At 45.0% G+C, this 12,440-nt stretch overlaps 1 protein-coding gene across 4 annotated transcripts in view; it reads left to right on the forward strand.

Annotated features, from left to right (window-relative positions):
* The window catches only part of NOP14 (NOP14 nucleolar protein), a 59,933-nt gene that overhangs the window by 11,268 nt on the left and 36,225 nt on the right, over window positions 1–12,440 (forward strand). For all 4 annotated transcript variants that reach the window (XM_078772297.1, XM_078772296.1, XM_068106131.2 and 1 more), the window contains 6 exons: window positions 1,792–1,926; window positions 5,254–5,401; window positions 8,104–8,243; window positions 9,490–9,615; window positions 11,529–11,651; window positions 11,745–11,876. In XM_078772297.1, the coding sequence (XP_078628423.1) occupies window positions 1,792–1,926; window positions 5,254–5,401; window positions 8,104–8,243; window positions 9,490–9,615; window positions 11,529–11,651; window positions 11,745–11,876 (804 nt within the window). The remainder of the gene's footprint in view (window positions 1–1,791; window positions 1,927–5,253; window positions 5,402–8,103; window positions 8,244–9,489; window positions 9,616–11,528; window positions 11,652–11,744; window positions 11,877–12,440) is intronic.

Genomic DNA, 12,440 nt, shown 5'->3' on the forward strand with positions numbered 1-12,440 from the left:
CTTTGAGAACCGTATCCCTGGTGTCGTGTCGTATTAATTCCAGCCGTGTGTCTTCTTTTTCCTTCATTGGTCTAGCATAGCGCGATTCGTCAACGTTCGGGCACAATCGGGTAACTTGTGCAGACGTGGTCATACCATAAAACCGCTCGGTAAATAACATCCAAGCCACGTCTGTAACAATATATTTTAGTTCTCGCACAGTAGGCTATTATTTTACACATCTTTTCTCAGATTTCGTAGTATGAAGATCGTTCTGACTGAACTCAAAAGAGCTCAACGAAGAGGCAGTATGCCGCCAACTGTTCTTTTTAGAGCAACAGCCCAACTCCTCTGGAGCGGCCACATATTGATGACGCATTTACTCTCCTGCACCTAGACATGCTTACACGCACCATGCCACGTATCGTCTCCAACACGCACCATTAGACACCACATAAAAATTCCTCCCACCTTTACCTTTCCCTTTAGCGTTGGGTCGTGGGAGCACGACTGCTGCCACCCGGTAAGCGAGAGGCCGTGATCCTCGCACTGCTTGTCTTTCTAATCTTTTCTTACCTTCCCGTGAATGTCTGATGGGTGGCCCTGTATTGTATAATAGCCGGTAGGTAAGGCCCCGGTTAAGTTCTGCATCTCGTGCATTTTCTTTCCTGCTTGTAAATATCGCTGCACTCTTCATTGCTTGCGATCGCTTGTACATTTTAAATCTTCATTCCCCCATTGTTCTCTTTGCGTGCACCTTTCCCCTCTCCCCCTTAACATTAAAATCCATGAGTTCCCTCCCCCCTCCTTTTGAATGAGTATCCCTGGCCGAAAGGGGGACTATGGTTTTCCCATGCGTCTGTTCGTGCGTGCGTAAGCGAAGGACCGAATTCTAATTTTGTGTGTGGATGCAACCCACGTCAAAATCCAAGATGGCCACCGCCATGTATGTCTGAACCTTGTGAGCGGAATATCTTGAAAAATAAGCGAAGCACCAACTTCTAATCTGGTGTGCGGGTGTATCTACGCATAAGGAAGAACGCTATTGAAAATTGGGTCGCCATGTCAAAATCCAAGATGGCCGCCTTGCGTCTTCCCACTTTGTCAACTCGCATCACTTCACCGACGGGGGACCTAGGCGTAACGCTTGTTGACAGTCCTTTCCAATCTGTCCGTGTCTATCATTTCCTCCATTGATCCAGCGCTGTTCGCACTTAGTGTAGCTAGGGCGAATACCATTCACCACCTAATTGGCTCATTACAGTTCGGTATGCACCAGCGGTTGCTCGGCCGCCCTAATTAAAGATTTAATTAAGATAATATTGGTGCATAGCCGAGGGCGCATACCCCGCTAGAAGGCCACATGACATTCAGTTAAATGGTATTAGCCGGCGGACACTGAAGCACATGGTTAACTGATTGGCGCTTGCGGTTGATGAGCAACCTGATGTGGCACAAAGTTATTCGTGCGTAGTAGTCTCAGTCCCCAGTGAGTCCAAGGGGAACCGAGGATACCCCCCCTCTTAGTAGACCTGAAACCCATGGCCAGAACAACATATATATGTATGTATGTATACACACGCACTCACACACGCTGGCCTGAAGCAAATGTGATCATCTCGTGATATACACCCCCGATTTGTGTAGGTGGAAAGTGTTGGCGCGTGATTTTGAGGAGCATGTATGAGGGTTATCATTGTTGAAGAGCTTTTGTGGTCAGTTGTGGTTGAGATATTGCAGATGTTTATTTCATTCCACCACTCAGTTATTTTGTTTGTTGTTTTAATCAGTGTGTTCGTGTTGTGCATGCAGAGAACGGAAACGCTACTCGTGGAATACAAACAGAAAGACAAAGTGAACTCCTTCATAGATCGTCGCTTTGGGGAATTTAACCCAAACATGACTGTGGAAGAGAAAATGACAAAGAGATTTATGATGGAGCGCCAGGTGAGCCTCTGATGACCCTGTATTGCATCATTTAGTTCCTGTAATTGCAGAAATCTCTTAAAATAATGTTCAGTACTGTTTTAGCCTAAAAAGCTCTGATACCGGTCGGGGTTACTTTATCTGGCAACTCAAAAACGGTCAATTTTGAAACCCCACAGTTGTACAATTTTTAACCCCTTTATTCTGAAAATTAATTATCCACAAGCCTTCTGAAAAGTTAATCGGCAGGAAAAATATATCGCCACAGAAGTGACGTTGCGAAATCACCACAGACAAACCTGTGAAGTGGCATATATGTCAGATTCGGTATTGCCACGCTGTGCTCTTTAGTTTTGTACACATAATTGTGTTTGTGTTATACCCCCTGTACTGCAATCATTTCTAAAAGACCTTCAACATCTGGACAGGCTTCGATAAGGAAGCATTCATCGCTCGGTATCGAGCAAAAAGTGGAGTCATTGCGGAAGCATGACGTGGGTGTTTTGGTGAAATGCCCGAGGGAGGATTATGGTGTTGGTACATCGATGGTGTACGATCTGAAGAAACAAAAGGAGCAGATGTTGCAGTTTTATGGTGAGAGTGATGTGCCCACTGCCCAAGCTAATGGACAAAAGGAAAACTTTGCATCAGTCCTTGTACTCCGCTCTCCCATCCGGTGAGCAAGCGTATCTCCAAGTCGCCCACTGATGTCGATAATCTCTTGATGGAGTAGATCAGGCAGCGCAGTTCCACCCACACCTTGACCACTGCTGCCCACACTTTGACCACGGCCGGCTCCACCTTGACTGCAGCTACTGCCACTCCCACTCCCTCCACGGTCTCGCAAATGTTATCAATGGCCGCCCACACCTTGTCTGCCACTGCCAACACATTGGCAATGAACGCTTAATCGTAGTCCGCGACCAACTTGCGGACCAACTTGCGGACTTGCGGACCAACAAGTCCGACTTAATCGTTGTCTGCTTCGTAATCATTGTCCTTGACAAATCGCACCTTGTCCGTGGCTCCCCGCATCTTGTCCGTCGCCACACAGACCCTGTCCGCAGCCGCTCACATCGCATCCATGGCCGCCCACATCTCGTCCATGGCCGCCCACACCTTGTCCGTGGCCACCCGCACCTCATCCATGGCCGTCCACACCCTTTTCACAGCTGCCCAATCGTTGTCTGCTGCCACGCAAACATTGTCAGCACGGGTGGTGAATAAATATGCATATACATTTTTTATTTATCTTCCGCAATATTATTGCAAATGAAGGTGAAAATATTGCCTGTGTCATAAGTATTGTACACGATAAGTATCCTCACCAAGTATGGGACCCAAAATCCGGCAAATCCCAAAAACCAGCAAGCCTAATTCCCCATGCTTGCCAGATCAGGGGTCCCCAAGCTGTAGTTCTTATTTTTCAATGTTTATCCCATATATATGGGAAATTATATGTTTTTGATGATAGTTCTATTTTGATTATTCTCCTTGCTTAACAAAATGGGCTGGGTGAGTGCATGTGCTGTTGCACATGTACAATACAATATGATAAATCATTAAAACCCCAGTATGAGTTATTTGTTAAATCACAAATTGTACTTGCTTCAGTCAAATGTTCACTCCTGTTTATTTTAATACTAAATTTGAAGGGTGTTGAACGAGAGCTGTGCTATTAATGACAACTGAAATAATGTGTGTTTTCACACACGTTACAAAAATATTGCAACACATTTGACATAAGCTCCAATGTTACTAACAGCTCGGAAATACAGTATTTGGTTCTTTGTCTTGTAGTCGTTTGTCGCATTAAAAGCCTTTTACGCTGTTTTATTTAAATAGACACGGGATCTCATTTAAATTGATACTAAAGACAGGTGTTGTGTTGACTATTTATTCCAAACAGAAGTATCTAAAGGGATATAATAGAGATGTTTAAGATGATGAATTGTGTGAACAGGATAGGTAAAGTGGGTTTTTCAGCAGAGTGGACCTGAGGGTAAAGAAGATGAGGTTTACGACAGTAATAAGGCAAGCCTCTTTCAGTCACAGAGTAGTTGATGCATGGAATTGTTTTCCTGGATAGGTATTAGAAAGGTACTTGGATGCATTTGTTATGGATTCGTCACTTCTGCCTTTGTTGTTATTATGTACTTGTAGGATTTTTAGTTTCAGGTAATATTGTTGTTAATATTTCTGTGTGAAATGGAGATGACTTTAGTAAAGGTAAAAATAAATGTTTGTGGCGGAAAAAGGAAAACGCGGCAAAGAAACCGGAAGAGGAGAGAGGAGGAAAAGAGACAGCTGTGAGTCGCATCGAGGCTGCGAGCGGACGTCTCGATATTGGTCGCGAATGAATTGAGGCTTCCTGTGAAAGGGATTGCCCACGACATCGTCCCATATTGCGATTGCAATTAAACCTGCTTCTCAGGTTTAATTGAACTATTGCTGGCGGGAAAGCAAGCGCCTCCATTACAGGCCGATACGCCATTTTTCCTCGAGGAGGCCGTCTGCCTGGTGCTTCGTGTTTTGTCGTTGGGATTCCCATATCGACCTCTTCGTGTTGATTGCCGTTGGTTTCCATATCGGCTTAATCGTTGGTGGACGTGAGGCGTCGATTGCACTCACGTTTTGGGGGGATCGTTACCCCGCGCCGCCAGCTGCCCGACCTCACCTCGTAGCTCCTCGTCCATAGCTGCGCCGATACCTGCCTATTGTTCTTACCGTTCTGCACGACTTTGACCTTCGCCCAGCGTGGGGATTTGTGCACGGACTTTGGGATTGTTACATTCCACTCACATTTAGCGTATCGTGAGTTCATTGCTTTGTGAGCATTGGGGAATGATGGTACGATCATATGTATTGTTCATGAGATGCAAATGATATTTTTTATAGTACTTTAGTTAAGAGTGTTATTATTGTGTATGTTAGAGTTCTTGATACAATTGCTTATTTTGTTTGATACAATTGCCTTGGTGTGGTTTTACCATGGTTTATTAGAACACTCAAAATAACAAATCGTTCTGCCGCGTTCCCTCTAGAGACTCTGAGAGGCACCGTGACTGGGGTTTGGGGAGGTAACACGTAACACATTGGAGATGGAGGGGTATGGGGATATTGCCAGGACTTGTTGGTAACTTGTGTGTGGATGGGTGATTATACTGGGGTTGGTGTGCAGCGCAGACATGATGGGCTGAATGGCCTCCTCCTGCGCCAAAGTTCCTTGTGTGTAAGAATGAGCCCAAATGTAGAATTGACTGTCAATAATTTTATAAATACTCGAAAATTGGTTTAAAATGTGACATCTTTGTATCAGCAAATTATCCTTTTCTGCTTTCCACTCAGCGGCGCCTTAAAAAATCTGATTTGTACAACCTCAACAAGGGCGAAGAACTTACCCACTATGGTCGTTCGCTGGCTGATGGCCAGGGCATGACTGATTTTATTGAGAATGCTGATGATGATGATCCCGATGATCGTGGCCTTCTCTCAGGTAAGGTTCATCCTTCTTTTTTCTTTTTTTTTTCCCTTTTTTTTTTTTTTGACAATGCTTCTGCATTTATAATTTTGAGACAGTGTGACTCAGACCTTCTTACCTCTTCATAATGGAAAAGTATTCTCTGGGAAGGCTAGTGACAGTGTGCATTGGCAGACCATATAATCTGGAGTTTATCAACTAAAAATTGATGAGTTTGTTTAATTTGGGAAATGAGGTGCAGCTGACATTTCAAGTCTCGGCCTATGTCAGTGTTTACACACACTTGCCAACTTTTAGTTGATAAAATTCATTATTTACCTCGATTAAAAACTGTATTTTGTATGTAGATTTTGCTAATGCACAATTGTGCATCAACCATGAAGGTTGTACATCAAAACCTTAATATCAACAGAATTTATTACTTGCAAAATCGAAGATTTTGAGGAGGGTTATCATTCGAAGATTTTTCAAGTATATTGGTCGATTGCGTTTGTTATTCTGTCTGTTTGTCACTGGCCTACAGGTCACAATTCTAAACCGATCGTCATGAAACTTCATCAAGTTGTAGAGGTTGTCACAATTGAGACGCCTATTGATTTTGAGGTCAAAAGGTCAACTCAAGGTCAAACTTCTAAAATCATCAATTTTCATCCGATTGACTTGAAAATTGAACAGCATTTGCACATTGAGTCACTAAATTAGGAAACTAACTATTTTTGAGGTCAAAAGGCCAAAGGTCAACTCAAGGTCAAACTTCTCTAATCAATTTTCATCGAAAAATCGTCACTTTATCCTATTGAACCGAGCTTTGATAAAGATCGTCAATTTTGATCTTGATGAAATTTACAATTTGCTGGATCAATTGCAACCTATTTTTCAAGTATCGTGCTCTGCATGACGTCTTCTTGTTTGTGTATGTATTTTTTTCTCGCACCCGAATCTGCCTTTTACATGAAATCAACTCGCTTCCTGTCATTGGCATCCTCACCAATCACGCTCATTTCCAAACCCGCAGGAGAGCATTTTATAAAATGGCAACTATGCGAAAGGATTGTGACTCCAGCAATCCAACAACCTCCAATATGTATGACATAGATACCTTGAATGACTGATTTATTTTGACGGGGAAAAAAAGACAAGTTTCCAAACAGCACGAATTGTATTTCTTGCTTGAGATAAAGGATGTCCTATCAAGGTTTGACAGTCATCTATGTTTGTTCATTTCTTCAATTGTGTGTGTGTGTATATACTTGCTGATGGCCAGGGAAAGACTGACGTTTAATCGGTGACTGACGCAAACAAAACGTTTTTTTTTTTCTTGTCCTGATGATCGTGGCCTGCGAAAATTACTGAAAAACTTCAGTAAATTTTGTTTAAAGAAATATTGTGCAAAAATATTGAATGTTGTACCAAATTAACGAGAATTGCATGAAAAATATTGAAATGAAGGTAGTTGGGTCTAGCTGCTTTTTTAAATCTTGCTTATACCTCTTTAAAATAAATATGGAAACTTCTACTAAAACGACTGTGGCTGTCATCCAGAAAGTATTTAAAGGAGTCCACCGAAGTCGTTGCGGCATGCATCTGGTGAAGTGAACATCCCACATTCCACAGTGCACAAAATTCACAAAGTGAAATTGCATGAACATGCTTACAAGATGCAGGCGGTTCAAATGTTGCAGGAGGAGGAATACCATTCAAGGTTAGATTTCTGTCAACAGTTCAAATCGAAAATCCACAAATCCCCGGGGTTTCTTGACAAGTTGACATTCTCTGATGAGGCAACGTTACACATCAATGGCGAAGTCAACCGCCACAATTGATGCACATGCGGGGACAGAAAACTTCAGGAACTCTGTCAACACCAAAGAGGCTCGTCAAAAATCAGTCTGTTGTGCTCTCAGGAAGTTGCACGTCATTGGTCCTTTCTTTTTTGAAGAAGCGACAAATCGATGGTGAATGTTATTAATTATTATGCAATGTTCAGAATTTCTTTATTCCTGAACTACACCAATTAAATTCTTCAGGTAGCACCTTCTTCCAGCAAAACGGTGCTCGCTGCTATGTTGCTTTGAATGTGTTCCTAAATGTCCTTTACCATATTGAACAATCCCCCATTGTTGTGTGAGTCCAGGTATTTCTTTTTGGTGCCATCGTTTTGTTCAGCTTTAGTGTTTTATTTACAACAATACTTATGTTTTGCTGACCGTGGCAAATCATTTTTTCACCATTTGCTGCTGTTTATTCTTCCTTGTAATATACGTACTTGGATGGCAACAAGTTCTTGGGTGATCTCTTTCTAGACAAGCTCTTTGGTAGACATGGACCAATTGCTTGGCTACTTCGTTCACCTGACCCTCTCCCAATAGAATACTTTTTATGGGGTCATGTTAAAACTTATTTGTTCATCAAAACTGAAGAGAATATTTTCAACGAGAGATTTTGGACATTTGAATTGAAAGAATTTGGACAAAAGATGGTGAACATGTTGAAATATAGAAATTTTGTGTAAATAAAAAATGTGTAAAGAAAGTATATTGTGTAAAAACTTTTTTTGAACGATACTTTAATGTGTATTTATAATTTGCTTCTATCACGTGTACATTTAAAGTTTAAAATTGCACAGAGACTTAATGAACACCCTGTATATGATACTATAATTTAGGAATTCCCCTTGCACCGCCTTCCTGTTCTCTGATCCCTCTTCCCTCCCCCAGCCGAGTTTACTGCAACAGCAAATTTTGGAGGTCCAGGACTAGAACGCAATAAGTTAGAAGGTGAACAGGCTGAAGAGAAAAGAAATAGATCACGTAAAGAGCTTCTTGAAGAAATGATTGCAAACTCCAAGATGATGAAGGTTTGTTGGGCTGTTTTGTGCCCTTTCTGCATTGTTTCAACATCCTCTGACAATAATCAGGCTGCCAGAATGGCCAAGACGTATGCACACTCACCTCTCAGCTACTTAGTCTCGGTTCCAATCCCGATCGAGCTATAAACTGTCATCCTCTTATTTCACAAGCAGGGTGGTTAATCGATGTGTGTGCCGTCCCTCGGATGGACGTTAAACGGGTGTCCTGTCTGCCGACATTAGTTAGCGGATGTTATAGATCCTGCGGTGTCCTTCGCGAAGAGTAGGCGAGCAATCGCTGGCATCATGGCCAAAAAAATTTAAATTCCTGACCCTACTTCGAGTTCCCCATTTCCAATGGAACAAAGTGCAAAAGGGTTAACCCCTCTATGACCCCTAGATGGGCACGTGGATTAGTCGTCGTAGAATAATGGCATTGATCTAAAGACGTTAATGAGGGTGGGTGAAAAAATGTCCTGTGTGAGGGGAAATTAAAGTTCTTCTTACCACTCCCCGCCCTGGTGTTGGGCTAGCGGCTAGGGTGCCGGCTTAGGATCCTCGGATCCTGGGTTCGAATCCCGGTCAATCGCTGAATTAACGCCAGGGGGGTTGACTCAGCCTGTCATCCTTCCGAGGTCGGCAAATTGAGCACCAGTTCACTGGTAATTCCCTGCTTGTCGTTAAAGGCGGCAAAAAGGGTTGGCGTCAGGAAGGGCATCCGGCCGTAAAACATTGCTTCAAAAAGGGGACCAAAAAACAACAACAACCACAGTTCCCGAAAAAGGCCAACCCCTGCTTGCGGGGAAAAATGGCCTCTAAACGGTGGTTTTTTACCACTCCCCGCCTCTCCCCAAATCCATTGCGTCATGGTTTTGTGCCAGAAAAAACTTAGTGTAGATGTTACTCTATGTCATCTCCAGAGGGTTTTCCGCATTTTGTTTCCTCGTGATGGTGGGTTATTGATGCCAGTGGAAGAGAAAACCTGCTTTTGGCTGTGACATCATTGATTTCCCTTTTGACTTCCCCTTGTTCAACAATACAGTTGCAATAAAATGTAAAGCACAAACATTATACTTTATGCTTGTGATGATCTGTTGCACATCTGAATCATAACTAGGTGCCATAAATTATGCAACTTGCGAGGCCTCTGAGATCTGCCATTCGTGGTAAAGCTCGATTGGTGTTTTAGTTTTTCTGTCCTTAAGCAAAAGCACTGTGGTCTGATCTGGTGTCTTATGGCACTGTGGCCTATCAGTATGAGCAGCAGAACGAGCGGGAGAGAGCACAGGACCTGACTGCAAAACTGGATGAGCAGTGGAAGGACATCCGTCTCCTACTCACGCACAAGGGATCCGAAGACAAAGAGCCAGAAATAAAGAAGGTACTCTTTCATTTTACTTAAGATTGTGCATATTAAGTCTGAGGCAAGTAGGTTTGAAAGAACTTCACATCTGTTGACGGAGGAAGCTGAATTGAGTTGTTGCTTTCACAGTGGTGTAGTAAGATGAATTACTGTTACATGGAAGGGTGGTGTGGGATCCACAGCTACATTGTGGTAAGAATAGAATTGGCCATGTGACCATGTAGCTTAGATGACTCTTGTAACAGGAAAAAATTGTCAGAGTAAGTCGTCCTGTTAAGCATGTACTGAGGAGGCAGTGTGTGTTGACTTTAAGACAGTATATTTTAAGTTCATTGTGTAAAACGTCCTGTTTTTGAGCCAGTAGATGGGCATAAAGGCACAAAGCTCATTGAGCTTTCGGAGGAAACACCACGGACTGTTTGGCCATTGGATGGCAGGCCATGGCAGTGGGATCAGCTGCAGAGCCTTGGAGTAAGGCGTAAGACTTTTTATTGGGACTGTCCCGTGGGGTGGGATGGCCCAGGAGGTGGCTGGCATACCTCCTCTCGTATCCTCGTCACCATACCTCTGCACCTCGCCATACCTCTCCTCGTCGCCTTACCTCCTCGTCGCCTTACCTCCTCGTCGCCTTACCTCCTCGTCGCCTTACCTCCTCGTCATCATACCTCTCCTCGTCGCCATACCTCTCCTCGTCGCCATACCTCTCCTCGTCGCCATACCTCTCCTCGTCGCCATACCTCCTCCTCGTCGCCATACCTCTCCTCGTCGCCATACCTCTCCTCGTCGCCATACCTCTCCTCGTCGCCATACCGTGCCTCGTCGCCATACCTCTCCTCGTCGCCATACCTCTCCTCGTCGCCATACCTCTCCTCGTCGCCATACCTCTCCTCGTCGCCATACCTCTCCTCGTCGCCATACCTCCTCGTCGCCATACCTCTCCTCGTCGCCATACCTCTCCTCGTCGCCATACCTCTCCTCGTCGCCATACCTCTCCTCGTCGCCATACCTCTCCTCGTCGCCATACCTCTCCTCGTCGCCATACCTCTCCTCGTCGCCATACCTCTCCTCGTCGCCATACCTCTCCTCGTCGCCATACCTCTCCTCGTCCCCATACCTCTCCTCGTCCGCATACCTCTCCTCGTCCCCATACCTCTCCTCGTCGCCATACCTCTCCTCGTCGCCATACCTCTCCTCGTCGCCATACCTCTCCTCGTCGCCATACCTCTCCTCGTCGCCATACCTCTCCTCGTCGCCATACCTCTCCTCGTCGCCATACCTCTCCTCGTCCCCATACCTCTCCTCGTCCCCATACCTCTCCTCGTCCCCATACCTCTCCTCGTCCCCATACCTCTCCTCGTCCCCATACCTCTCCTCGTCGCCATACCTCTCCTCGTCGCCATACCTCTCCTCGTCGCCATACCTCTCCTCGTCGCCATACCTCTCCTCGTCGCCATACCTCTCCTCGTCGCCATACCTCTCCTCGTCGCCATACCTCTCCTCGTCGCCATACCTCTCCTCGTCGCCATACCTCTCCTCGTCGCCATACCTCTCCTCGTCGCCATACCTCCTCATCTCTGTCCTTCTGCCTTGTGCCATACCCCTGTGCAACACCAACCTGCACGGACCGCAGACCCACAATCAGCTCGTGCCTTGCCTCAAGCCCTTGCTTGTTCCCCATTGTTGTGTGAGTCCCAGTATTTATTTTTGGTGCCATAGTTTTGTTCATCTTTAGTGTTTTATTTACAACAATACTTGTGTTTTGCTTACGGTGGCAAATCTTTTCACCATTTGCTGCTGCTTATTCTTCCTTGTAATATACGTACATGAATGGCAACAAATTACATCACTTTGCTAAACATAGTAATGACCATTTTCTTGTTATTTGGCAAGGAGCAGCTCTGTTCTTGATTTTGAACTGTATACATGTGCAGGTGGAGAGCTATGATATGGTTGTACGTGAGCTGGGTTTTGAGATGAAAGCACAGCCCACCGATCGGCTGAAGTCTGCTGAGGAGCTAGCTCGACAGGAGCAACAGCGTTTGCAGAGCCTGGAGGTAAAAACTGTGGTACACGAGCTGGAACGGCAAATTTGATTTTTTGAAGAGGATTTGCTCCTACAACTGGCCTTGGAATGTTTGTATTCATAGGCAGATCGGTTGCGAAGGATGCGAGGGGAGAAGGCAACAGTCGCTTCCCGTCGGCCCAAACATGAATCTGCAGATGACCTGCATGATGACTTTCAGGTGGAGCATCATGAGAGGACTTTACTTTCTTATGAGGTATGCTATTTAACTGTGAGGACAGGACTGGCATGGAATTTGTATCGCTCAAGTATTTGGACCTTCCATTTTGTAACTATGGCTTAGCATACTGGCTTTCTGAATCTTGTTGGCTCGGTAAAGCCTGTATGTTAGGGTATGCTTCCAAGAGTCTCAATCTAATGCATGATGGACAAATGTGAATCGGAGTACACCGTGAAGGAAGGGGCCAAGGTGGGGGGGGGGGGAGTCGGAGGGGTGGGGGAGTCGGAGGGGTGGGGGAGTCGGAGGGGTGGGGGAGTCGGAGGGGTGGGGGAGTCGGGGGGGGGGGGGAATCTGTGTGTAAAGTTAAAGGGCCCTTTCCATTTACACGAGCATTGACTGATGCGTACCAGTATGAAATAGTACGCAGCAGTCCTCCCAGTGTAACCCTTTTTCTTTTAGATGCTGCACTTGGCTGCAGGTATCATCAATTGCTGGGTGTGCAGCTGTGCTGTTGATGCAGTGGCCCCTGTAGGTCACAATAGGAATTTGTTCATAGCGATGGTGATAGCTCCGCTTCTCTCTATGAAGGCTAGTGGGATC

The sequence above is a fragment of the Myxine glutinosa genome, chromosome 2 (genome assembly GCF_964187855.1).
Source record: "Myxine glutinosa chromosome 2, kmMyxGlut1.1, whole genome shotgun sequence".
NCBI lineage: Eukaryota > Metazoa > Chordata > Myxini > Myxiniformes > Myxinidae > Myxine > Myxine glutinosa.